This window comes from Tyto alba, unplaced genomic scaffold, assembly GCF_018691265.1.
Source record: "Tyto alba isolate M040663 unplaced genomic scaffold, T.alba_DEE_v4.0 Super-Scaffold_3, whole genome shotgun sequence".
Classification (NCBI taxonomy): domain Eukaryota; kingdom Metazoa; phylum Chordata; class Aves; order Strigiformes; family Tytonidae; genus Tyto; species Tyto alba.
The window spans coordinates 15979486-16006674 of NW_024881304.1; the positions used below are offsets into that span (position 1 = coordinate 15979486).

A 27189-nucleotide genomic window follows, 5' to 3' on the forward strand; every position below is an offset into this window, starting at 1 on the left:
GATGCCGGTAGTGGCTGGGATGCATTAAATGAATTAACTTCATCTAAAAAAAATCCAGTTAGCGCACTTGGACACTACTCCACACCAGGAATCCAACTGCATCAGCTGGGCACCGTTCAGAGACTTGTTTCAACAGGACACTCTTAATCCAAACTCAGATGCTGACATGGAGGCACCCAAAGTCAGCTATTGGGAAACAACGTGCTGTGTTTTCATCAGCATTTTGTATATATTTAGAGGTGAGAAGAGTAAATATAAAAATGAGTTTGTGGTCAGCACAAGAGTTGTCAACACATGTCAACCCATGGGTTCCTGCTACCCTTGGTGTGTTACAAACACAACAAATTGCTCTTGGTGTCTTTATTCTGGGGTTTTCTCTTATGTGAAAATGCAACTTGAACTGTGGAAGAGACCCTGCACAAACACTGCTCCAATCAGGGAGGAGACACAGCCAAGAGGTACAGCAGGAAACCTCACCCAGCCTGTCCTCCTCTCTCTTCTTCCCAGATTCTTATCATGCATCCAGCATCACGGTATTTAGTTGCTCAGCGTGGCCTGCACTAACACTGCCAAACACTAAACTTGTGGAGAAACAGAGCAGTAAGGACAGAGTAAAAAAATAAAAAGAGGAGGCAGCAAGGAAGGAGGCCGCTTGCAACAGAGAACAGATGCTGCAGAGCCCAGTTTGGTTAGCTGCCCTCATCCCCTGTGCCGTGAGTGCGGGTGACAAACGCCGTGTGACAGCAATCACAGCGTGTTACAGCGCTCCTGCCCAGGGGGACTGAACTGGGCTTGCACAGGGAGACCCGGACATTTCCTAGTTGTGGTATCTGATTTTCCAAAGTTTTGGTTTTCATACAGTTGTTTGGTTTATGCGACTATATACTACTTAAAAAACGGATGTCAGCTTTTCAAATATGCTTTGGGGAAATACCCGCTTATGGGAAAATTTTCAGTTCAAACAAAATTGCACAGTTCTCACAAAATTGTCCAGACCTTTTCGCAATTATGTTACACCATATATATAGTTTAAGCAACTCTGGATCATTTCACAGCTCAGCTTCTTATCTTTTTATAGTTCTGCTACTGTGGCTCCATTCTTTCCCATATGAAGAAACTTAATTAATGTTTTACATCCTTACTAAATTGTGAATACAATTTACCATAACAGTACAGAAAACAGCAAATACACATTGTCCCCTGCCAACAGAAAATCCTTAACAGCTGTTTATTGCTCATTTGCAAAACATAAGAGCAATGGAATTCCATTACTTAGAGAAACTGGCTGTTCCATGATATCCTTGGCAACAAACACCGCACTTATCTTTTTGAACAATAGACTCTCAAAGTTTCTCCAGCCTACAAAAATAAGACAGTGAAGAATACTTTTTCTTAACTGCAAAATGCTAAACAATGGGAACTGACTCACAATCAGCTGCATTTTGTTTCATGGAAACTAACCCTTTTCTCTCCCCCCAAAAAAGAAATTTGCTCACTGCAAACTGCGAGAAAGGTTTCAAGCAACCATCTCTTTCACAGGAAGGACTTTTTATTGAGGTCAAGACTTTGGCAAAATGAGAAGAAATTCAACTGCAATCTGAGTAATATAAGAACTTACAAGCAACATTAAGGGAGTTACTTAGGTTTATAGTAAACCAGACAGAAATTGCAGAGTAGAATTTTTTCTAACAGTTCAAAACTTGGTTTTAAATACCAAGAGAAATAAAATCATGGTTTACACCACAGATATTTCACATATGGTTTTAACTAAATAACTTAAAAGTTTCCAATAGCTTTATACAGAAATGTCTACAGCATACCAGATAGATGCTAGCTCCTCAGAAAGTCAGGACATGCACATACCATCCATAATCTGGTTTCTATATTTAGGTAAGAACTATACCTAAAGCCATGAAGGTCAGCACTGAATCAAGTCAAACACATTTTAATAGACGTGTCTTCTAGACAGTGTTTACCACGGTACATTTCTCCTAAACCCACACTCAACATCGTGCCACTTGAAGACCTGCGATGGAACTCACACTATTAAAAGAGACTGGAGAGTGTATTCACATACCTCAATAATCCTGTCATGAATTTGTAGCCCTCCTTCCTTAGCAGCAGGCCCCGTGTCAACTATTTTTGATACAAAAATTCCTTCGCTGGATGAACCGTCTTGATTGTCCTTTGAGGATGAAAAAAAAAAAAAGTTATTATTGTGCCTTACACTAACTGTAATTTGCCCTCAGCTAGAAGTTGTCTGTGTCACAACAGTGCATGTAATTTGAAAGAAATATTCTTACTGATGTCTTAATATGGAATTACTTTGTACTAATGAGAATACCCGATACTCCCATTTTGAAAGATTAAACAACCAGGCATGGACTTCAATTAGGTACATTAGTTGCATGATAATAATTTTCCTCTGACTTAGGCCAGCTCAGTAGTAATTGTCATTACAATTATTCTTAATGTAAAATCCAATGAGACGGCAGCCTGCTTGCACATCAAACGTAAGACAACAGTGCATTTTTATTTTTAGTTGCATAGCTCTTCCTCTGGAGGCTTAAAAATAAAACCATGAAAAACAACTTACACCTAATGAGGTATTTTCATATTCCTCTGTATTGTGTCACCAGCTTCAACTACCATAGAACAACATCTCAGAAAATTGAAAAACCCTAACTATAAAGAAAGAATAACTTTCAAGTGAATTTACTAGGAATAAATCATGATTAATGTCAGATTTCTGAGAGGCCAAGAAGTAGTTCTGAATACTTTCTAAATTACTAGGACAAGGTATAATCCAGTCCTTGATCTAATTAAAGTCATATGCAGCAGCTCCAGCCAACAAGCATCCAGAAAAAAATACATCAGTGAGTGTATGGTGCAGGAAACATCTGCTGAAATCATAGAATTCAAAAGTAGGTTGTTTAAGTTACATCCCTTCACCTGCACAGAGGACTGCTTAATCTCTGGTGGAAAGGCGAGTAAATAACGTTTTCTTAATGAACTGTAAACGGCCTAAAGCTGTGGGCCCTGAACTCATGAAACATCTTCAAAGCAGTATGGTCTGAAAAAGAGATACCACGTGTTTCACCATTTTGGGAGTGACACTGCACCAATATTAGTGCTGCTAGCTGTGACAATGTGCAAGAACAAACACATTGCGAGAGAAAAGACAGCGTAGTTAATAGACATGCGATATAAAGCTGAATATATGATTTGCTCTGAAAGAATCCCAAGAGAACCAAATGCTTGTCAGCAGCATTTTTCCTCTAAGTGTTGACCTACATGCTTTTCCCAACTGGAAAGGGCAAACATATTTTAACAATTAACATACCACGCATGGTCGGCCACCAATAATATTAAATCCAAGAGAGCCAGAGTCACGATGAAGGATGAGAGTCAGTGCTTTAGTTTCTTCACCCTACAAAGAACAGATAAACATGCATTGGTAAGTAGGACAGATAGTACTTCTATCCAGGTTTGTTGGGTTGATTTCTTACTTCCCCCCCCCCCCCCCACCCCTCCCAAGTAGTTTAGAGAAAAATGTTTAGAACAACTTTGCAGGAGCAAAGTCAGCAGCTCCCAGCCTCCGCGCTCCAGCCACCCCACCGTTCTCCAGCAGCGCGTCTCTGCAAAACCCACCCTGTAAGATTTATGTGTATTTTTTATTGAGATCTACAGTGAGACACTTAACAGCAACAGAAGATATTTATATGTAATACTGGTTCTTGCAACTACTTGACCCAGTCATATGTGATGTGTTACAAAAAATACTCCATGTTTCCAGTAGTCAAATTCTTGACTATTTCAGTGCTTGAGGGTGACTGAATCTTAGGACTGCATTTTTGTGTTGCTTCTGTCTAGTGCTAGCTACATGACATTGTTTTAAACAGTATCAAACATGAAGTGTTACACAACAGAAATTCTCTGGTGAGTTTCAGAAAACAGCACTGAACAAAACTGCTACAAATTTTGCAAAAGGCCAACGATGCCAATTGCTATGCGCAGCACCTGCCATAAGTAATCTTTTTCTTCAGAACTTTAACACTAGCAAACCATAAATCCTCCATCATTTAAAATCGTTATGTTAATTCTCTAAAAGATGAAATTCTGCAGTGAGCAGTTCTCCGATAGGACAAAAAATGTACAACAAAGATAGACTGGATGGACCTGTACTATTTGGGGACCGTATAAATATGATCTGTTCTCCTGTCCTCTTACCCCAGCTTGTTCCTAACTACAGATACAAACTCATACAAAATGTCCTTTATGACACAGTGATGCTGTTTAGGTCTTTTAACTTTCATTAAGACAAAAGTAAGTGTGTGTACTGTTAAAGACAGCTAAATCCTCACAATATTCTAACTTCAATCTCAATCAAGTGGCTGTTATTTACGGCACAACGCTACAAAACTATACAACGCACAACAACAGAACATGATAAAAACCCATCTGAATAACAATTATTTTTTTTTAGAAATCAGAATAGGAGCGGTATGTTGTGCATCTACAGATATATATGAACCTCGCTACCTCCAAGGTCTTTTTCTCTGTTTTATCCAAAGGGTGAAAAAGTTACGAACACAAAAAAGTTTGAGGAAGTTATCTTACAAGTCTGGTTTTCATAACCAATTAATGACAAAAATTACAACAGTTACATTGTAATTCAATGCAGATGTTTTTAGTTTGTGCATTTTTCTTCTAACATGTCAATTTGAAGTTGTCAATCAAATATTAATGTCTATTAAACTCATAAAAAATGTCAAAGTAATCCTGGATTACTGACTTACTCCTACAGATTTGGGGATGATAACAAAACCCAATTCCCTGCCAGTGTAAACTGGCAGAGCTCCACTGACTGCATGCTCGGAGCTCCACCACCGGGGAGCTGCACCAACACACTCCACCTGAAACTTTGGTTTACAGTTTTCGTGTCAGTTTATGATCGTTATCTTTCCTGCAGGTCGAATTATAAATAGACTTGGACCCAATACAGAGAAACACGAATAAACTCTGACTGATTTTATTTGAATTTGCCTACACTTGGCATCAGTGAGAATCAAGCATGCAGAAGAGGGCTGAAAAATGAAGTAAAGGCTATTTCCCTGCAAGTCTTCAGGCCCAGATCTCAGACAGGATTTCAAGGAATAAATTTCCAGTCCTTTGAGACCGCTTTCAGGGCCTGATGATTCAGGACTTGAAAGACAAGGACATGCTAGCGCCACTGTTTACTTCCCCTATTTCGCCTTTTTAAGACAGCAAATCAGAACAGTCAAGAAGCAATTATGACATTGCTCTCAAGACACTTTCAGTAATTAAAGTGGAATGTTTTCATTAAAGCCTCCTTACATAGCTCTGACTTGATGCTTTTATACCTAGCAGAACGAGTATTAAAGCAGGTGGGCTTGAATGAGTCCAAACTTGTGAGGAAGAAAACAATGCGTTTTTCTGTAGGTACTCCTGAAAAACATCCACGGCGGTCTTAAATAAACTTTCCAGCCAGTTCTGATGGGTTTGTGCACTGTCTCCATCTTCTCCGCGGCAGCAGAGTCGTGTTACAGAGCACAACCCGCATGCGGCCGCAGCGCGTTAATCCCACCAGCTGTGCGGAACTGCCCCGGCACCAGGGAGGCAGCAGCGCCTTTGCCTTAACGCTTGGTTACTTTTGCAGATTCACGTCTCACGTCTTCACAATTTCTTTAACAACCTCCTTCGCTTCAGAAGGAAGCCACGATGCAAATGATTTTTCCAGGGCTCTGCCTTTCTTTCCCCCTCTAACATGTCTCGCGTTCCAGTGAAACAATCATTAAACAGTGAGGTAACTGTGGAAATGCGGTGGCCAGCATCCAGCCCTGCCCCGTCATCTGGTTCGGCAGCAGACCTGATGGTTACTGGCACGTTGTATTCCCACAGCTGAACAGAACTCTTAAACATAATTCTTGAAATTGCTGTGCTTCCCAGCTGAGTAATGCGGAGCTAATAGACTGCCTTTCCCTTTAGATATTGGAAGACTAATTTCTTTGGTAATGCTGTGGTTAGGAAGGTCTGTCTTCATTACAGGAAGCACTTCAGCTCCTTGTTTACTGGTGAAAGGGCTGCCAGGACCAGCCCGGCGGGTCCTGCTTGGGGGCAGTCTGAGAAAATGTATCATCTTGTTTTAAAAGACCGCATCTGGCTTTTGGAGAATTAAAACTTGTGTTACCACCTCCACAGAGGTATTAAACCAGAAGTTCTAAATACCGGATCGTAAACTGGTTCCTGTACACCTGAGACATGTACTGAAAGTCCGTCCCTGCCTTGGGTTGTTAGGACAGCAGAGGGACTTCCACCGCCGGCTGCGGCCAGCACCATGAACTGCTCCTGATTCTCCCTTACTCATTTCTTCCCAAAGGACTTTGATGGCTGTGTACATAAAGGAATGACCAGATCAGCTTATCAATAGGTGTGAACAGTGGTATGTTTCCACAAGGATTAAGCATTGTTTGAGTAGTACAAGGTTTTTCTAGATTATTTAGGCTTTGATGTTTCAGGATTGACATGTCTGATCAAAGGAAATACTAATTTTGAGTAAGACACACCAGCTTCCCTACCACTCCCTCCTCAAACTCGTCCACAATAAGCCTCACCTCTTCCCACCAAGGAATAAACAGTCACTCTCTGAATAAACCTTCAAATTTATCTTTTGGAATAAACATGGATCAGACCTCCCGTAAATTCACAGTAAAATGAAAATGTTCCCTCAATGGCAAAAAAAGAATATACATGGAAAACACAACTGGCGTCACAGAAAGCACATCTATCTGTTTAAGGGACTTAGAAAATTGTGAGATATTTACAGATGTGTGCATAAAACATTTTATGTATGTATTCTCTCAATACAGGCACGGCAGTGTTATAAAACTCACTTTAGGAATGGGAGATCGAAGCATAGAAAAGTTACGTGATTCATCCAGTATCACAACAGCAGTCTATGCTAAGGCAAATGTAGACCTGGGTCCCCAAAGCTGCTGAAAAAGTTTGCCCCAGCCAAAAGACCATGAATTTGGGTCTTTCACGAATGGCCTAACATCCCTCAACACCGCATTTCCCCTTTAACTAAGCATTTAAACAGAACTGGACATGGACATTTCTTCTGTTTTGACTATAGGATATGTCATCTGATTTATTCTAGATTGGTTCTACATCAGTAGCAACAAGCGACCATCAAGCAGGGAAGTCAGAAGATCCTTTTCATTCATCTGCTGAGGAGCCAGAACATCCTACAGTAAGTTTTGCAATCACCACATCTCACCTATGAGCCCGGTTTGGTGGTGCTAGGCCTACTTGTGTTTTAACATAAACTGAACAATTACATCTTATAACAAAACACATGAAATATGAATAATGATCATAATTAAATAATGACAGCAAAGTTGCTGCAGGCTTTGAATATGCAATTGCTTCTGAAATTGAAATCAGTTATTCCACATTATCATACATGTAATCCATGTGTTCAGGGACCTAACCCTTAGGCAAGTACGCACACCCTGCTGAGTGCTGGAGTCTGCATCGTGCACTGCAGAGTCTCTGTTAGTGCCTCTGAGAAAATAACCCCCGAGTAAAAACTTGGAAGCATGCCACAGCCCAAAATTGGTAAAGCATCCCCTGCACTAGGTGATTACCATGGGTCTTTTAAAAAACTCTCTAGCGCACAAAGATGCAAGTTTCCTGATTGTACTTCTTTGGGAGCTGGGCAGACTGAAGCTGTTAGTATTGGAAAGCTGCCCAAAATGCTGTGAAAGACATGTAATTGATTGACCGCTAGACCACAAGTCTGTGGTGACATGACACCTTCCAGCTTTCTTCAGATTAGGCACTGCTTCAGAAAACTGTATAACAGCCTTTTGTAATACGGCTGAAAATGAGCGCAGTCGTCTTGGCCAGCTGTATCCATAAATTTGATAAAAAGTATTGCTGGAAACTGTGTACCATGCACATTTACAACCATCTGAAGTAGCACCTTTCACGCTAATAGCAGCTCATGACACTTTACAGAGCTAAATAACGCAAAAACAACAGTATCAACACTAGCTGCAAAGAAATGCAGGAAGGGCAGTGTGGGAATAAAGGGGTGCTGTTCAGATCAGAGACGAGGAGGTAGAGATTCAGCGAGATGATTTCCAACAGCAGGGCTGTATGGAAGGCTTTCCAACCACCAGCAATGCGAGAGGGAGCAGAGGCAGCTGTGTGCTAAGCTGCGGGAGGAGAAAGCTCTGCAGCATGCCATTGCTAAGTACAGGGGCTGCGGGAAAAGGAGGAGACAGAAGAGAACTGTCCTGGATCTCGACGTGAATGTGAACTCCCCATTTATTTTAGTAGTTTTACTAAGATTTTAACCAGCACCACACCCCGTATTGTCAGAAGTTGAAGCAGTACATTCAGTATTAAAATATTCTGGTTTGAGTTAGCAAAACATGGTGGGTTGTTTTGCCCTGGATTTCTAAAAAGAAAAAAAAAAAAAAAAAAAAGAGAGAGAGACTCTAACATGAAGTTTAGTTTCCTTTACACAGCTTTTAAAGCCTCAGCATTACCAAAGGTGTGAATACAGATGTTTGACAGTTTTGAACAGTTTAGTACTGCTGTGTCTATGGTAGCACATTCCAGGTCACGGGGAGGACTCTGAATGTCTTCATTTAAAAGATAATTGGCTTCTAGGGCTTCCCTCGATGGGGAGCCTCATTCCAATTAAAACTTAGGGATTGTTGTAGCTCTGGCTTTTGATTCTGGTCATTTTATAAACGGTCTAATTCTGAGGGGCTGAAGTCAATTTTTCTCCTCCTAAACTGAGCGTTTGAAGAACCCTGTGTGACTCTGGATTAAAAAAAAAAAAAAAAAAAAAAAAGCAAGTACACAGCAGACGTCTTGTATTTGGACACGAACATTACAAAGGTGATGGCTTCACATCATGAAATAGTTGGCAGGGTGTCCAAGTTGTGTAACAGTTAATCCTAAAGACTGCATTTTGTAGGAAGCCGTGTTCGGGGACGCTAGGTGAGCTAAGGGTCTGGGTCACACCAGCCTCTTCCAATTCACTCCGCTTTGTGTTACTCCTGGGAGTTGATTTCTGGTGGCTTAATACCATTTCCAGCCCTGGAAATTCCAATTTTGCTGTTTAGAGGTTTCTTCTGGGAGAGAAACTTGAAAAAAAAAAACCAGTAATACCGCGACCTTGGTATTTTGATGTGTGAGTTGCCATATGGGGTCCAGATACCGATGACGGTCACATTAGAAGAAAAAGTATGTATCTGGAAACGGGTACGTTACGGCGATTAAAAGCCAAAGCTCGAGTATTTCAAAGGATCTGGGGGCCGGACGGGCTCCCAAAGCGCGGCCACCCCCCCCACCCCCCCCCCCCGCTTTCCCTCAGGGCTGAGGGCGCCGGGAGGGGGGACGGGACACACACGACCCTCCCTTCCCCAGACACCCACACGCGAGGACGTGTCCCTCGGCCGCCCCTCCGTGCCCTTCCCGCGGCCTGAGGGCCGCTCGGGGCTTTCTTCTCCCCGCGAGTGGAGGGGGGGAAAACCCTTCTCGCGGGTGGGCGGGCGGGCCGCCGCCGCCGCCGGGCCCTTACCTTGCCGGGGGAGGCGGCGCGGGCGCGGGCCAGGGCGTCGAGGCGGGCGCTGTACTGCGTGAAACGCTTCTGGTACCTCAGCGCCGTCACCTGCAGCTCCAGCTGCGCCGCCGCCAGTCGCGACAGCAGCGATTGTTCCCGCTTGCCGGCGCGCAGCGCTTCCTTCTTCAGCGCCTTCTCCAGCGCGGCCGCCCGCGCTTGCAGCGCGGCTCCGTGGGCGCGCAGGGCGCGGAGGCAGCCGTGCCCGCCGGCCCGGCGCTCGCCGTGGGTGAGCATCAAACCGCAGCCCTGCTCGCAGAGACCGGCGGGCCGAGCCTCGCAGCGCTCCCGCATGTGCGCTTCCACGTCGCGGAGGTTGAGGACCTGGCGGCAACCGCGGTTGCGGCACTTGGCCGGGGAGAAGTCGCAGGTCTCGGCGTGCTCGCCCAGGTGCTGCAGCGGCACCACCGCCTCGCAGCCCCGCGCGTGGTTATCGCACTTGATGTCCAGCTTGAGGATGAGGCTTTTCAGGGGCAGGACGTGGTTGAGCTCCTTGGTGGAGATGCGCTGGCAGTTCACGGGGCAGCTGCCCTGCTGCACCACCCAGGGCAGCACGCAGCCGGCGCAGAAGACGTGGCCGCAGGGGGTGGTCAGCGGGTCCTCCAAAACTTTGTTGCACAGGTTGCATTTGAAGTCGGGGTCCACGTCCCCGTTGAAGCGATCCAGCTCGAACCCCATCTTCCTTCCGCTTTGCCAAAAACAAGCAAAAAAAAAAAAAAAAAAAAAAAACCAAGAAAAAAAAAACGGGGGGGGGGGGGGGGGGGGAAGCCCAAGCCAAAGTAACCGAAGTGCGGAGACGGGACGGGCAGAAAAAAATAATAATAAATAAGTACCAAGCAGCCACCCCCGCCGCCCTGCAGCGGAACCGGGAACCCCACCGCGCCCGCGGAGCGCCCGCCCCGCTCCGCGCCCTCCTCGCGCCGCGCTCCCCGCCGCCGCCTGCGCAGAGCGCCGCCGCGCGCTGCCCGCCCCGCCCCCGGCCCCGCCCACCCGGGACGCCCCGGGGGTCCCTGTCCCGTGTGTGTGTGTCCCGTCCCCCCCCCCCCCCTCTCCCCACGCGGGTCCGCGGCGCAGCGAGAGATAAGTGTGCCTTTGTTTCGGGGAGAGGCGGGCGGGGTGAGGGCTCCGGCGTGTGTGTGTGTGTGTGTGTGTGTGTGTGTGTGTCCCATCCCCGCGCGGTGGCAGGTAACGTGTGTGTGTGTGTGTGTGTGTGTGTGTGTGTGTCCCATCCCCGCGCGGTGGCAGGTAACGTGGGGCGGCGGGGGGGGATGAGTGGGAGCGGGGTGAGGAAAGGCGAGGCGGGGCGGATAAACCCCTCACGTCTAACGCGGGGTGGGGGGAGACACCCGGGACGAGTCGCTGGGAGAAGGAGCGTTGCGGGGGGGGGGGGGGGGTGGGAAGGGAAAGGGACGCGGTTTGTTCTCTGGTCGCCCAGCCTGTCACCGTCCCGCCAACGCCGCTGGGATGTGAGGGAGGGAGAGCAGCAAAGGTTACCACTTTTGGTATCTGTTTGTGCCTGGAGATGGTTTAAAAGCACTCCAGAATATGCTATTAAAAAAAAAAAAAAAAAGAAAAAACTAGCCAGACCACACCTGAAGGACCAGACATAGCATTAGGCAAAACCAATTTCTCTTACAAGGCAGATATTCAAGTACTGAAAAAAAAAAAAAAACAATAAAAGAGAACGGCTTTGTTCATTGTGGACGGTGGAGCAGAATTCTCACGTGCGCTAAAGCCACATACCAGCTCAATTGTGCTTTTAATGTGTTTTACTTTATGGCAAAGCAGAAGCCCAACTAGAAACTTCAGTTTCAAATGGCCCCCAGTATACACCTATTATATCATGGTAAAGTGATTTTCTGAACGTCTGGGATAATTATTTGTCTGTTAGCGACCTTTAGAAGGTAACAGGCTAGTGGTTACACAACGGTGTTCCCCGTTCAGTCTCAGGCAAGTAGTTTTCCCTATTAAGGGTTTTCACTTTTCAAATATGAATTCCATCTGTAGTGCTCATTTCATTCTAATTATTAATGTTCCATAAAGCTTAAGGTTGCTTTTGGCTGTGTACATCGCCCTACTGAAGAAAGTGTGCATCACATATTTAGGGTTTTATACCTAGCTAAGAAATTTTTTACAGATCTGTTCCTTTAGGGGGAAAAAAAAAAAAAAAAAAAAAAAAGATGTAATACAGAACTGTGTGTATAGGTTTTCTGTTAACTCCATATGAAGGTCATGCGCAGTCCAGGGCCATGGTGGTAAAGTTTAATTAATACATGTATGTTACTGACTTTCTAATGACTCTTTTTGATCTATACTAGTTATTCCCATGGTTTCTTCTTGTGCTTCACTGCCTTTCTCCTCTTTCTCATCTCTGCCTCTTCAGGATTCCTCTTCTCACCAGTCCCTCTTACCCACTCCCTTGCTGCAATGCTGCATCTCCTTCCTCCCTCCAACCCCCCGGACTCTGCTGATTCTCCGTGCTTCGTCAGCAGTGTCGGTGCACTTCACTAGTAAGACACCCTTGTCCCACAGTTTGTCACAAAAGCTCGGATAGCTGTTACTAGTTACGGCATCTATTCTTTTCCGTGGGCATTTTATCTGAAATAAAGCTTGAAATTATACGATCTGGGGATGCACACGGTACAGATGAGCGGCTTGAGTGTTGGTGTTCATTTCGGTAGCTGCTGTATCAGACCACATCTGATGGGGAAATCCATCAACGCAACTGGTTTTGAATAGGCTGTTTTAAGAGAACTGCTCTAAATGAGCGGCGCCCTGTGTGATCATCGTCTTAAGACCTTCTTTACATGAGTTTATAAAGTGCCTCATCCATTCAGGATGGTTGTAAACAGAAATAGAAACACATTACTTCCTTCAACAATAGCTGTAGCAGTTTTGATTTAGTATTTCAGAGTTGTCACTATGGGATGCTTGAGGCCATTCCCATTGAAGCCAGAGGCAGAGTTTTTATTGATCTCAACAAGAATGACGTAGGTACCGGGTTCCTTAGGCTATTTGAAACTATACAAATATTTGGATGGAAAATAAGGGCAAGAACGTGAATAACATTTTCATTTGGAGTCGTGGCTAGGCAGATGGTGTGCTGAATTCTGTGATATACTTCATTGTGACATTTACGTAGGAATAGATACTTTATTTATACATGAAAACTTTTGAAGGCCACTGCAGTCTTGCGTTTAGACTACAGTTTGGAGTGCTGACAGGGAACTGAAGTTCCCCTCTCCCTGCTGCCGATATCCATGGGAGAAGGCACAAATGGAGCTTTCCCTACTGGAGACACTTACATTTCCGTTCTCCCCTGAAAAAAAATGTTTAAAAAGCAGCCTCTCAACATGAGCCTTTAATGTTATTTTCAAAGGCTGAGGTTTGAAACTGAAAAGAGGTTTGGTTTCCAGTGTATTGCCACCAGGGCTGAAATTACATTGCCACAGCTAAGGAAGGTCATTTTTATTTAGTCAGTTCTCCCATCATCAGAGGTAGTGCACTGGGGTGGGACCATTACTGAGCCGTTAGAGCTCTGTCATTTAACTTTGCTGTCCTGTCATAAGAAGGGTGAGGGCATGTCAGTTTGTCCTTTGCGATGTAGCACAGACACAATGCCAACTCTCAAAAGTCTGCGAAACAAAGGTTTTTGCAGCAGTTTTCATTCAGTCTACTTTTTTTTTTTTTTTTTTTCCCCCCGCAGCTCTGATGTTTCCAGTCTCACAGAAAATCAAAATGCAGTTTGACTGGAAGTACTTATCCATCTTCATTTGCCTTTTGTTCATAAAGGTTAGCATCATTTTACACTTGATTGTGAGATCTTTGCAAGAAACCTGATTTTTTACATGAGTTTGCTTTTAAAAAAGTAGAAACCGTTAGGTCCATGAGGTAATGCAGAGAAAGAGTCGAATCATGGCAATCATCCGTGTCATTCTTCTGCCTTATTTGATTCTGACAAAACCCCCAAGGTTAATAGGACATGTCCAATGTAACTTGGTCTCCTCAGGCACTCAGTTCATGAGGTGGAGCCTTCTGGAAACTGAAATTCAAAGTGGTCCTGGGAATATTCTAAAAATGTTTAGCGTATTTAGAACGTGTGCAGTATGTTTAAAATATATCTAAAATGTCTAGATCTTCTCTATTCTATGACATTTTATGGCCTTTCTTGTACTATGTATATTTTACATGTTTTTCTTTCTCTATCTGTGTAGCTCCCATCATCATTAAAATTCAGGTAAACTTGACTCAATCCTTTATTTTTACTGCTGGTAGAAATATAAGTTTATATTAATAGAAGATACACAGACGAGCTGGTGAACGTGGACCAAATAAAATGTCCGTCTTGTACTTGTCCATATCAACCACAGTAGAGATGGTTCATAATGATAATGGTTTATATGACATTTATATTAAGTATTTTGCAAAAGGCTAGACTGGCTTGGCAGTTGAGCTAGGATTTCAGGGGTTTACATGTACAAGTAGAACATCGATACAATATTAAAATGGATGTTTAGAAGTAAATTGTATATTTGCAACAGAACAAGGTGCCTCAAAAATCTGAATGAAATCCCTCTGTTTCCGAAGAAACATGAAGATCATGAACATAAAATTCAAGAAGGCCAAATGCAAGGTCCTGCCCATGGGTCAGGGAAATCCCCAGCACAAATCCAGGCTGGGCGAGGAGTGGCTGGAGAACAGCCCTGCAGAGAAGGACTTGGGGGTGTTGGTTAATGAGAAGCTCAAGATGAGGCAGCCCCGTGCGCTCGCAGCCCAGAACCCACCCGTGCCCTGGGCTGCAGCCAGAGCAGGGGGGGCAGCAGGGCCAGGGAGGGGATTCTCCCCCTCTGCTCCGCTCTGGGGAGACCCCCCTGCAGTGCTGGGGCCAGCTCGGGGGCCCCCAACAGCAGAAGGACCCGGAGCTGCTCGAGCGGGGCCAGAGGAGGCCACGGAGATGCTGGGGGGGCTGGAGCAGCTCCCCTGGGGGGCCGGGCTGAGAGAGTTGGGGGGGTTCAGCCTGGAGAAGAGAAGGCTCTGGGGAGCCCTTCGAGCGGCCTCCCAGGGCTTAAAGGGGGGACAGGAGAGGGGGGGGGGGACTCTCTTGATCAGGGGTGTGTAGTGGTAGGACAAGGGGGGATGGCTTTGAAACTGAAAGAGCGGAGATTCAGATTAGATGTAAGGCAGAAATTGTTCCCTGTTTGGGGGGTGAGGCGCTGGCCCAGGGTGCCCAGAGCAGCTGTGGGTGCCCCCTCCCTGGAAGGGTTCAAGGCCAGGTTGGACGGGGCTGGGAGCCCCCTGGGCTGGGGGAAGGGGGCCCTGCCCGGGGCAGGGGGTGCCACTGGGGGGGCTTTGAGGGCCCTTCCAACCCAAACCATTCTGTGATTTTATGTTTCTGTGATTTAATCAAGAAGTACATGATAGCACATGAGCATCCTTTCTTGATGTTCCATACATATTTTTGTGTATCTGCTTAAGAGCTACTTTACTGCCTCAGAAATCTCGCTGTTTCCAGACACATACTTGAAGGACTGGCATCATTTGAGCCTATTTCATAACTGGCTTCCTTTTCATCTCTTCACATAAGTAAAGTCAGAGTAAAATTTATATTTTTTTTATGAATAATTGAGAGGCAACGTCCACAAAAATTTTGGCTATAAGTACACATTCCTGTATTAATGTGGATATAGGTAAATATAAAATAATGCTCTTTTTTTCTGGTGCTTTTTAGGAAGCTGTGTTGAGTGCTCTTTGTCTGAATAGTTACATTAATTCACCACTACAATATCTGAGAGTCTTGAAGTTATTTATTATACATTTTATTACGAACAATCCTCTGTGGTAAGGGAGAGTTAGCCATGTTTTAAGGCTGGGCTTAATGAAATGCGGGAAATAGAAGTGCCTGTTGTAATTCAGTAAGTCTTTAGCTGAGTGCTAGAAATTGAATTCTGCTTTTCCTGAGCCATTCTTCACTTGATACTGGAGCCAGTTTTGGTGAGCAGTTGCTTTTTATGAGTAAGCCTGAGATTTGAGTACAAGACTGAGGCCCAGACCTGACCACTGCTCGCCTGAAACTACACAACGATTCCAAATTTCAGTGGAAGCTATATACCAGAAGGCATTCGGTATCCAGTCCTATGGCCACAAATGCTGCATCTTTGAATTTCCTCAGCAATACAGAAACGTGCAATAGGTATCAAATTATGATGTAGACACCACATCCTGTACTATATAATTTCTTTGTCTTTTCCTCCCTTATTTAAACAATTTAGAGAGAGAGAACTGACATTATATACGCCTAATTCCCTTTCACACATCTTACACGTCGTAAGTAATAATAATGTTTAAATCCAGACTGTAATTAACTCAGTGGTAATGGGTGGGACATAAAATGCAAGCCATAATTTAGAGGCATATTCTGTAGGAGTTCGTACGATGAATTCATTAATAGTGGAGGTCAGTCTACTTCTCAGAGAACAGAGAGCGCTCAGTGAACACAAATTGCTGAGCATCTTTTCCCCATTTTCCACACACCTGGCTGTTGCAGCCCTGTCAGTACTCACACTTGCGACATTTTGCAGGGGTAGGTGTGGTTGGGATTGTATTTAGCTGACAAATCTGCTAGCCTTTGGATTTCCCTTAATTGACAGTCTGGCCCCATGAAAAAGAGGTGAAGCTGTATTTATCCGGGACTGTGTGTTCACATATAAGTATTTCCAAAAGCCGTTAAGTCCAACCCTTTCTCTTAAAATGTGAAAAATATTCCTGTTTTCAAGAACAGGAATGGAAATTAACTCACTTTTCATACTGGTGGGATGACTGTGAATAATGTGGAATGCTCCATTTTTTCCACATCAGCAACACTGCTTTATCTCAGAACGCTTTTGTACCCTTTCCAAAATAAACAGTTCTTAATACTTGCACAAGGTGTATTTGACAAGCAGGCTTTTGTGATCATCCGCTATTTCTTAGGTAAACAGTTGCCCTGCTTATGTATTTACAGCACTGTTTAGGTTTTTGTAAATTAAGATTCCATTTTAAAACATAGGTCTTGGTTCAAAACCAGACGCTTTATGGAAAACCTGCTCAGTTAAGTAAAAAATTCTTGGTCAGGTAAGCCCCAAAAGAGAAAGAAAAAAGGTTAGGAGAATGCTGCTTTGCTTGCTGAGTGCTACTGCAGGATGTTGTAGAGACTAGAACTGTATGTGGGTTCAGGGAGGACACAAAGCATCTTCAAATGACACATCAACTGTTGCTACCAACCTCTGTCTCTAGAAGTTTCTAAATTACTGATTGCCAGAAGCTGGGAGAGAATCCCTTCAAACAGACCATGCTATTATCTGTGCAAGATAAGTATCCCCAGCTGATTGCTCTCAGAGACAAGATTGTGGGCTTGATGACCTTTAATTTGATCCTAATTGAGGTTTTTGGTTTTTTTTTTTTTTTTTTTTTTTTTTTTTTTTTTTTTTTTGCTAGTCAAGGTATTTTAGAAAATGGTGATGGTTTAAAGAAGCCTTTTCAGCTCAGTGTTCTTGGATCTTCTGTTGAATTTATATTGCTTTAAAACGCAGATTTTTAAAAAGGAGATTCCAGTACTTAGAAATAGTAAGCACAGATTTCAAAGAGTTATTTCCTTATTTCTTGTTGGGAAGGGGTTTGGGGTAAAACAAAGCCATGGGTAGAGAGTTGTAGCAGGTCTTTGCAAAGTTAAAGCAGGGATATGACAGAATTTGCCTGGTGAAAAGAAGCAAATAAGGGGAGTGCGTGGAATGTGCTACTTGAAAGCAGTTGTGTGCAGTTTTAGAAAATGAATGGTAATTAATGCATGTAATTTTTAAATACTGTAATAAAAGTAAGTTTAACCCTTCTTAAAATAAACTTTGTATGATCGGGCTAGGGTAAGCATCAAACTGTCAATGCGGGTTGAAAATGTCTTGCTGTGGTCTGAGCTTTGGTGGGAAAGGTTGAGAAATGTTCTTTAGTATGTGTGTTCTTCATTCAACGCTGGGAGCTGAACAAGAGCTCAAAAAAGCTATATACCTTAATTGTTAAAAGATTTCATATTGGAGATTTTACATCAGTGTTCTGCTTGGTGTATTGTGACTGTTCATCCCAGCCTATGCAGAGATGTGCAGTAACAGGGACATTCTGGAGAAACAGTGAACCTGAAAGATCACAGATTCTACATGTGTTAGAAACTAAAAATGTCTGTAGGAAACTTCCCACGTCAGAAAACCTGAAGTGTGCATGCAGCCAGAGATCTCATCCTGAAAATCTGATGTTTATATTTCAGGGATCTTAAATCAGTGACATTTTTGCCAGGGCAGTGCTAGGATTGGGCAACTAAGCCACTGTGGAAACATCTTGGTGCAAGTTAAAGTTTTGATTGCTATTAATGATCAAAGATCTTAAGAATTTAGTCCCAATTCAATTGGACAGTTGATGGATTAATAAATCTTATGATGAGAAGGTTATACTAGGTCAAGACATTGTTTTTCTCATTAATATGCATCAATATTTACTCTTAATTCAGAATGTTGCAAGTGATGGGAGTTGTGTGTGTTCTGGAGACCAGTCAGTTTAGAAAAAGAAAGAAGGTACATCCTAGCTATTAAACAAACCCAGTTTTGCTGTTAAGAGACAAAAGGTACTTTTTTTAAACGTGAGGAGGTTTGGGGCTTTTTTCTTAAAAAAAAAACCCCTACCCTTGAAGGTATGAAGAATCTTCCTTGCATGCATACGGTCCTTTGGGAGCTCTAAATTTCTTCAGGAGCCATGGCTGAGTAGGTACAGAGACCCCCGAGGCCTCTCCACTATGGCTGGTTTATGTAACTTGCTAATTGTGCAATGATGTGGAGTGTCAGGAGCTTTTAGAATCTGTATTTGTGCTCTGAACCCCACAGAACTTGAGTGTAGTACTACTGCACAAGATGCTGTGCCAGAGCCATTCAGATTACATTGTTAAATAGTAATATTCACAGCTATCGTGATCTAATGAAAAATATTTTGTGTAGCTCTCATAACTGTGTCAGTTTTCGCCTTATTTTTGTTTTTCAAATGTCTTGATCTAGGCAGTTTCCAGCTCCTTTCTTTTTTTTTTTTTTTCTTTTCTTTTCTTCTTTGTGGTTTTGCAATATTAAGTATGCCCTGAAATTTCATTAACATTTTAGACATTTAATTTAAAACTATAGTTGGTGTTTCTAAGATCTTTTCTGAACTCTAACAAAGGTTCCAAAATGAAGAAAGGTAGTATCATTTTATTTTGCCAGTCTCTGCTACGTTTGTCAGTGACAGAATGTAAAGCCTCTTGGCAAAACAGTTTTTAATATAAATTCTAGATGTGACCTAAAAAAAAAAGCAGACTTTTATGAAAACTCCTTGAAATGTCAAATTTGTTGTCACTGTAAAAGGTTAGAAACGGATCACTATGAAGAAATATTTTCTGCACAATTTTTTTCTTAAAATTGTATTGAAATAGATACTTACATTTTTTTATTTCTGAAATAACTAGTTTTGAAAAAGAAAACCTATTATTACCCAGGATGCCACATAAAAATTGAAGGAAAACGTGTTGTCTGAAAAATTAGCTAAATAATGATAATAATACTGCTAATGCTGTACTTTAATTAAAAATAAACCAAGGACAATTTTCAAAGACATTAATATAAAAATGGTCTTAACTTTTAAAATTGGGTCTAATAATATAAAGGACAAGTCACCGAGAGCATGAAAGAGACTGTTTCTTATTTGTTTGGGTTTTCAGGAGGACTTACTAGTGAGGCAGAAACTTTGGATTTCAAAGAAGTGAAGCTGGTTTGGAGCAGAGGACCGTCAGGGATGTCCAAGTAAGTCAAGTTTTGAAATGAGGACTGTGCTCCCCATTCAGCATCTGGCTGATTTTCCCTCTCCAGGGCATGTGTCTGTGAGTGGGACTGGCAGCTTTGATAATGAGGGGGACGGGGACGGAGATTTCTGTCCTGGGTAATGCTGGGGGTGTCATATAGAAAAGCGGAGAAAACAGGTGGAGGCTCCAGAGGGAGCGGTTGATGTTCTCTGGGAGGTGAGGAGGCTCCTATGGAGAACAAAGCTGGTCCTGTGTGGGAGCTGTGATGTGTTCGTGTCCTCGGAGATCTGTATTTGTATTTGGGTTAAACAGTTTCACGGACACCCACGAGGCCACAAACTCCACTATTTAAGGTCACTTTCTCACTTGTTTTTCATACTTTTACTAGAGATAATGTCCTACACAGTTTGTTCCCAAACCTAGTATATACATAAAGGAGTGTAGAGACACTTGCAGGGCCTGAAGTAGGGTGAGAAAACTTAACAGCTGTCAGCAGGCTGGCCAGACACGTGTCAGAAACAGAGCTGAGGTCCATGAACTAAAGATGCCAGTCTCCCCGGTCCACTGTGTGGCTCCTTTGGACCAAGCCTTCTTCCAGGAAAACAGCTGAGAGGGGGACAGGAATCCTTTTAATGTCATACCCTATTTTTTCCAAAAAATGAGTTGACAGGGCTAGCTCCAGAATTAATCAGAGTTGCTCCAGTTTTATAGCTCTCTGTGAAAATTCCCATTGATGTTGCACTGGGAATAAAATATTGAAAACAGTCTCAATAGCAGTTCCACAGTTATTGCTTCTCTTCTCCCTTCTCTTTCACTGCAGCTCATGTTTTTCACCATGTAGCTAAACTATGAGGCTGAAATCTTAGCAGTTTATTAAGGATCAAGGCTTTCTCCCAAAGAGCAGAGCAGAGAATCCTGCTAAACATCAGGAGAAGATCTGACTAGTAACTAGTACAGAGTGTTATATGATTGGTAACAAATCCCTTTCTGTAGCTGTTTGCTGCTGCAGGCTATTTTAGGAAGATGATTGTTTTCAATAGAATGGCTTACACTGTATGTCTGCACATTGCTTTATAACAATGAGGACGTTATGAGATTGCTCCCATACCTACTCTTTGTGTTCTGCTAATTAATTTTCCATTAGACAACATTTATAAAGGCTACAACTAGATTTTTCCATACTCCAGTTAAAGTAACTGCTCTTTGTAAAAGGACCTTGTGCCGTAAAGTCAGGGAGGCTTCACCTGTGGTACTTAAGGCCAACGCAAAACTTTACCATTTGCGGACTGTGACCGCACCCAGCATTCTGCATATTCAAAAATGTGCTGCAGGGACCTTCTTGACATTTGCTACTTAAACAGCTATACATTGGGGATGGAAGGTACTTTTCCTACCCAGTCTGTTGATCATCAGAACTGTACCTTAGAGACATTGTGTCTCCCTGCAACATGTTTATATAAGACACTGGTTGCTCTGCACTGTGTTTCTGGCTATGTGCAGTCAGAGCAGATATGTACTGCTACAACCCCGAGTAACTCAAGCTCCAAAGCCTGTTCCTATAGCCCAGTCTCTGAAGACTGATTTATTTGGTTCAGAAGGCAGGTATTACCTAAAGATGTGGGGTTTATTCTGCAATAGCTTTATGCCTTCCAGTGCTTCCCTCCCCTCCCCCCCAAATGTAAAGAGAAATTCCCTAACATTTGTAAAGAAAACTGGACTTACTGGTGAAAAATCATGGTATAAATAGTTGTTTTATAGATTATTGAAGCTTGATGAAGTAGGTTCTAGTGACTGATTTAAGTCATTGAATAACAAGATAGAAAGTAATGGAAAAAGCCAAAGGTAACAGCCTTGATGGTAGAGTTAAATGATTTATCTGACTATAGCTATTCTAAAGGCAAAGGTTAGTGTCCTGAACTGGTGTTAGGAATTATTTCAGGAGATATGCAAAACCCTTTCAAGTTGCTGAAATTCGTTTAAGTAGTGCATTTGCCATTCCCTTAGTATTAGCCTCAGTTATCATAGAAAAGTACAGTATTGACATCTGCTGTGTAAAGTTAGCACATATGCAATTATCAGGAATTTACTGAGGACAAACAGATTCACACAGGATGGCACCATTCAGGCCAATGGCAAAAGTAAGGGTAAAACTGTAGGTAATAATGGTAAGGTCACAGATGTTTTATTTTTTTCTGTAGTCAAATACTGTGATTCATATTTTCTTATTTTTCCAAACATTTGGCAATCATTCATTCTTGTTGAACATCCCAACTGCTAAATTACACGTGATGTAGGCAACAGTATTACAGCTAGCAGTAATTTGGGCATATATGTCTAAAATCAACTTTTCTCCTTTTTGCAGTGACACCTGCCTTCGTTTACTTTGCTATATAGCCAGTTTGTCATATGCTTTTCCATACTGCCCATGTCAGTTGTCTCCCTGTTGCTCTTCTTTTGTTTCTTCTTTCATTTCTCCACTCATTTCCTTGTCCTCTTCTTATTTTCTCATCTCACACTGCCTACCATTCTCTATCTTTCCAACCCACGGCATCTGGTTTTACTTGGCTGTCCTTGGCAGGCCTTTTATATTGCTCAAGGGGTTGGCTTCTTACTGGAATATACACCCTTCTGGGGCCTTGGCTGGTAAATGTTAATGCTCAAACTGTGTCTGCACACTGTTGGTGGCATTCTGCAGAAGTTCTTGGTCTCTGGAGTCAAGCCTGTCACGAGGACAAAGACTGTGTCTGTTCTCAAACACTGAGGTTCCTGCACAGGAGGGCAACATCAAAGTGACCTGGAAAAAAAAATAGAGCAGAGAAAGCTGCAAGATATGGTCTACATACCTTTAAAAGTTGTGAGCAACCTACAGAGGAAACTTTAAAATAAAAAAAAAAACTGTTTTAGAAAAGAAGTGGGGAGAGGTGGAGGCAGGTGCTGTGTTGGGGAACCTGCTTCTCCTCTTTGCTTGGAAAAACTGTCCCACATGGGGCAGGACAAGGGGAGAGGGGTGTATAATCCTACCTAAAATAACTGTGATAAAGAAATACATCTCAAGTGATAAGATCAGAGGGGAGAACTACAAGTCTAGTCAATATAAACTTCTTAAATGCCACTCAGTTCTGCACAACAGAATGCAAGCTGTTTTTGTTAAAACAGGGAATGCTTTCTTGAAAATTCACAAAAGCTGAATTAAGTTAATGATAGGCCAAGAGGGAGGAAGATGGGAGACTGGCAGATTTCTTGAAATGTGTGGACACACTGATACCTCTCTCATCTGCTCCTGGAAGCTAGCAACCTGGTGGGAGTAATAATGAAGGAAACTGATTATAGAGATAAACACAACTTAGCCTTGCGCTTTCCTAGCAAGAAATACTGTTACACACAGTGTATTTCTGCTTTTGCATTGATTTATCTGGGGGGATAAATTAGCTTCTCTCATTATTATTTGTTGTTGATTTTTTTCATATGGTCTACTACTTGACTGTTATTTTCCCATAACATTTTCCCAGTGTGCCTTCAGAAATATCAGAAAATACTCACAAACACTGTAGAAAAGCGCCAAATAAATATTCCACAAAGTGCTTACAGATCTTGTGCAATGTTTCCCCTGGTCTTTCCCAGATGTGTTTTAGCATTGATCTAATATTTCTCCCATGAGCAGTTAGCATTTTTGTGACATTAAACATAGTGGGGAGGTTGTGTTTCCACATATGAATAAAATGACTGCTCTGATTTTTCGGAAGAACGTAAGTGTTCAGTGTCCCTCTTCACCAAAAACTGCTGCTCCAGTGTGCTTCTTAAGGATTTGGGTTCTTATGGTCTTTTAGGGTTGTATTTGGCTTCTCCAAATTAGTATTACAGTTCAGACTGCTCAAAATACACAGCATATAACACTTTGGATTTTTTTTTTTTTTTTCTGGCATCAATAGGCTTTGGATCGGGCTCTTAATAGCCTACATAACATTTAAACAGATTACCTGAAGTATTTTTCAATAAAGCTGTATGCTTAAAGAAGAGTATCTATGCCAGTTGTCTACAGCATAAGGAATTTGGGTTATATGGATATAGAGTCATGTAAATATTAGCTGTCTCATGAAGCAGTTTGCATTCGTTCCACCAACAGTTCTTTTCTCTTTTCTTCCCTGTAAATTCTTTTTAAACAACATGACCCCAGGGAAGACTGACAAGATCTAATAAGCACAAGTTTTGTGCCGTTTGTCATAAAAGTGTTCCAGGTAAATCTCAATATGGTCTGAATGCAATATTGAAAGCAACTGTCTCTTATTAGATATAATAAGCTCTTCCTTCTAGAATACTTTTACTTCACTCAGAAATGTTGCTTGGATTTGGACTACACAGATGTGAAACTAGAGAAAGTCATCTATGGACAGCATTCAGCACTCTGGTATCTGCTAAATGGCCACTTTTCATAAAATATTTGAACTATGAGAATGAAAGTCATCACAGTATTTAATGTATTCAATACACTGCCTATTAGGAGCATTTTGTGGTACAGTAAGTTCTACATTAGACTTACATGATTAAGCTGTGTTGGATTTCTAGGAAAATACACATGAATATGACATGAAACTGTGTGGTGGAAATTACTCTATGCATACCCGATTTAAATTAATTCATGATTTCCAAAGCCCTGGATACATCAGTGCTCAATGTCAGTCAAGCAATTATCTACCACCAAAATTAACAGGTTTTCCTTCAGATAACTAGTGAACTATTTTCTAGCTCATTTTCAACAAATCTGAGGCGGAGTGGCGGGGAAGGGAAGTCTGATGCATTGACCCTCATTGCAGGTTTTTGATGGAAATGCACATAAATATAGTAATATGCTCTTGCTATACAGAAGGCTCATTTTAGGATTCATGAGTTTTTTACATGATGAAGGCATAAACAAAGGAAATTTTACTGACTCTGATCAAGATTTAGCAAATGAAAGCTCTTGCTGCTCTTACGGGTGTTATTGGAAAGCTGCAGTCGCTCTTGACCCTCTTTCACTGTACTTCCTCTGCTGTTGAATTTGACTGTAACAAGTTATAATGTTTATGGATATTCTAAGGAGTCTTATGTGAACTTCAGCTTACATTAGGGATGAGTCATATAGGCATAAATACACTGATGTTATTGCATATCCAAATGTCTGCTAGCTGTTTCTGAGAAAACCCCCTACTACCTCTTTATCAGTCAGAACATGGGATATTTTGTAAATCCAAATTATGAATCTTGTCATACTCTGAGACCTGTATTGTAGAAGTGCTCTCATGACTGTTTAGAGTGTTTCTTTTACCTGGGAACCCACTGGTAAAATCAAGCTCCTTGGCAGACTTTATTGTTGCCTCTGGGTTTGTCGTGTCACTGGTTCAAGTGGAGTGTGCTTGATTTGCGAGGTTATTTAACTTTGCTTCCAGCCACCGATATGTCCATTTTATGTGTTCTGAAAATAAGACCCTCTTCACTAACAGAGTTACACAATTTGTGAAAACCTTTCCCTTGCAAAAGGCAAATAGGTGCTTGATTATTCAACAACATAAATGTCTGCTTAGAGGATGAGTTAGCTTCAGCCTATGCAGCATATATAGTACTGCACTTGTGCTTGGATAAAAACCAAGGCAAATAAGTCAGCCTTGAATTGCAAGATTTTTCTTAAGTCATTTTTAGGATGAAAAAAATACTGTATTGGAAAAGACATCAATGGCCCAGTACACATCAGAAGACAAGTCATCACAGGCGTTTCTTTTCAGCTACAGCAGGTCCTTCTACAACTGATAAGCCTATTCAGAATTATAACAGAGGGATGTCTGAAATTTTAAGATATAACTATTAGTTTCAGATTTCATATGAAAATCTTTATTATACCAAGAAATGCAAAATAATGAAAAATATAGAAAAGCAAAATTATTATTTTCTATTTCAAGCAGGTCTTGGGTATCAGCCCTCACAGATTTCAACTTCAATGCCCAGCTTTCAACTGGAAAGCAGATTTTTGTGCAAGGTGATTGAAGTGACTTTTCTAGAACTGTGCAGCAGTTGAGTGGAACAGCTCAGTTAAGCCCAAAATTGCTTATGTCTACTCTTGTACTTTAGACATTTATCAGTGTTATCCCTAACCTTATTGAGAAAATGTAGACCTTGTAGAAAAAACAATTAAAGGCAGAAATGGTAGTGTAGACAGCACTTTTTTTGGTATCTTCTGCAATCTACACCAGTTTCAGAAACTAACACTAAAAACTGCCGTTACTGTTTTCAGCAACAGTAGCACATGAGGGAACATGGAGCTTGATATATTCTCTTATACCTTAGGTGCATTCTGTCCTCTAGAACAGGACTTGGGTGGTCATTCTGGAAAACAGTAATACATAGAAATGTTTCTGTATCAGTAAAAATATATGTGTAGAAGTTATAAGAAAAGTTCATCCTATAAAAAGTATATGCTTGTAAAACAAGAACACGTAAGAGAAAGGCAGAAAAAAAGAGTTAATAAATTGAGACTGAAAAAGTACAAACTGTTGTAACTGCAATGCAGTACTTAAAATGAGAGGTCAGGGTGGAATCCCTGGCTGTAAGTAGTATCTGCAGCCTCATACAAAATCTTTATGAAGAAGATTTACTGTTGACTTTAAAAATTACTAGTACCAATTTATGCTCTGGTTTTACAATCTTTTTTTTTTTTTTTTTGTGAATTGCTTAATTTTTTTTTTCAGTACTGATTAATTAGAGAGGAAACATAATAAGACAGGTTTCAAGGCTCAGATTTGAGTTCCTTGAATCAATCTAGAGAAACCATTGCTCCAAATAAAACTAGCTGTATAAATATAACATTGTATAAATGTTTGAGAGATACTATTGGACTGGAACAATATCCCAGACATTACTTCTAAGATTTATTGTCTGGGAATCCAAATAATATTCTGTAGAATGTCTATTATCAGGCCATGATGCGCTTTGCTTTAATTGGCTGGCAACATACACTGCAGCATGTTATTCTTGCTATCTACTTAATCCGAGCAAGAATAAACTAGTCTCTGGAAACAGCAGTCTTATGAAAGAAAACATCAGATTTTATATAAACCAGACTTAAGGTTCATAGAGAGGGGCACCCTAGTCCTCACTACACTAAGTAGTTGTTGCATGAATAACTGGTGCCAGCATATGGAGCACCTTTGTTGTCTTTGTTTTGTAATGAGCTGAAACCAGACCTCAAAGTCCATTTGTCTCCTGCTGTGCACAAGCCAAGGAAAGAAGCACCTTTTTGTGCTAGTGACAATATTTGAATGTCCCTGGGCTTTAAGAAGCACAATGTATTCTGCAGCAGTCATTGTGCATTTCTTGTTCAAGGTTGATTTAGTCCAGTTTAGTTTGCTGTTTGCATGTGTTGACTTTTTAATTTATTCATTGTGAACATACAGCTGAGAAAAAGATCCAGGTTGCAGATGACATTGGGATGCCGAAATAAGAAGACAAACTGTTCTGTACTGCCACAGGGCGATGGCAGCTACGTGAGTTCACAGTTAGTTTTCACATTTCACATAAATGAGTTTGCATTTAGATCCTTCCTTAGGGAGCTGTTTGGCATCCTTGTGTAAACAAGCCCTTCCTTGCCCAGAATAGGCTTCTATCCCAACCTCAGCAGGCATCTTACAAAATCCACAGAAGTCCAAACCATCCGTGTGCA

The 27189-nt window shown here is 41.9% G+C and overlaps 1 protein-coding gene and 1 long non-coding RNA gene across 2 annotated transcripts in view; one reads left to right on the top strand and one right to left on the bottom strand.

The window, feature by feature from the left end:
- Positions 1 to 10543, bottom strand: part of PDZRN3 (PDZ domain containing ring finger 3) — a 148326-nt gene extending 137783 nt beyond the window's left edge. Inside the window, exons 1-3 of the mRNA XM_042799673.1 lie at positions 9623 to 10543; positions 3344 to 3430; positions 2078 to 2185 (exon numbers count right to left, since the gene is read on the bottom strand). Of these exons, the coding sequence (XP_042655607.1) occupies positions 2078 to 2185; positions 3344 to 3430; positions 9623 to 10339 (912 nt within the window). The 5' untranslated portion in view covers positions 10340 to 10543. The remainder of the gene's footprint in view (positions 1 to 2077; positions 2186 to 3343; positions 3431 to 9622) is intronic.
- A 555-nt stretch (positions 10544 to 11098) lies between these two features.
- The window catches only part of LOC116959910, a 72179-nt gene continuing 56088 nt past the window's right edge, over positions 11099 to 27189 (top strand). Inside the window, exons 1-3 of the long non-coding RNA XR_004406080.2 lie at positions 11099 to 13453; positions 13876 to 13898; positions 19422 to 19503. This is a non-coding gene — a long non-coding RNA (uncharacterized LOC116959910). The remainder of the gene's footprint in view (positions 13454 to 13875; positions 13899 to 19421; positions 19504 to 27189) is intronic.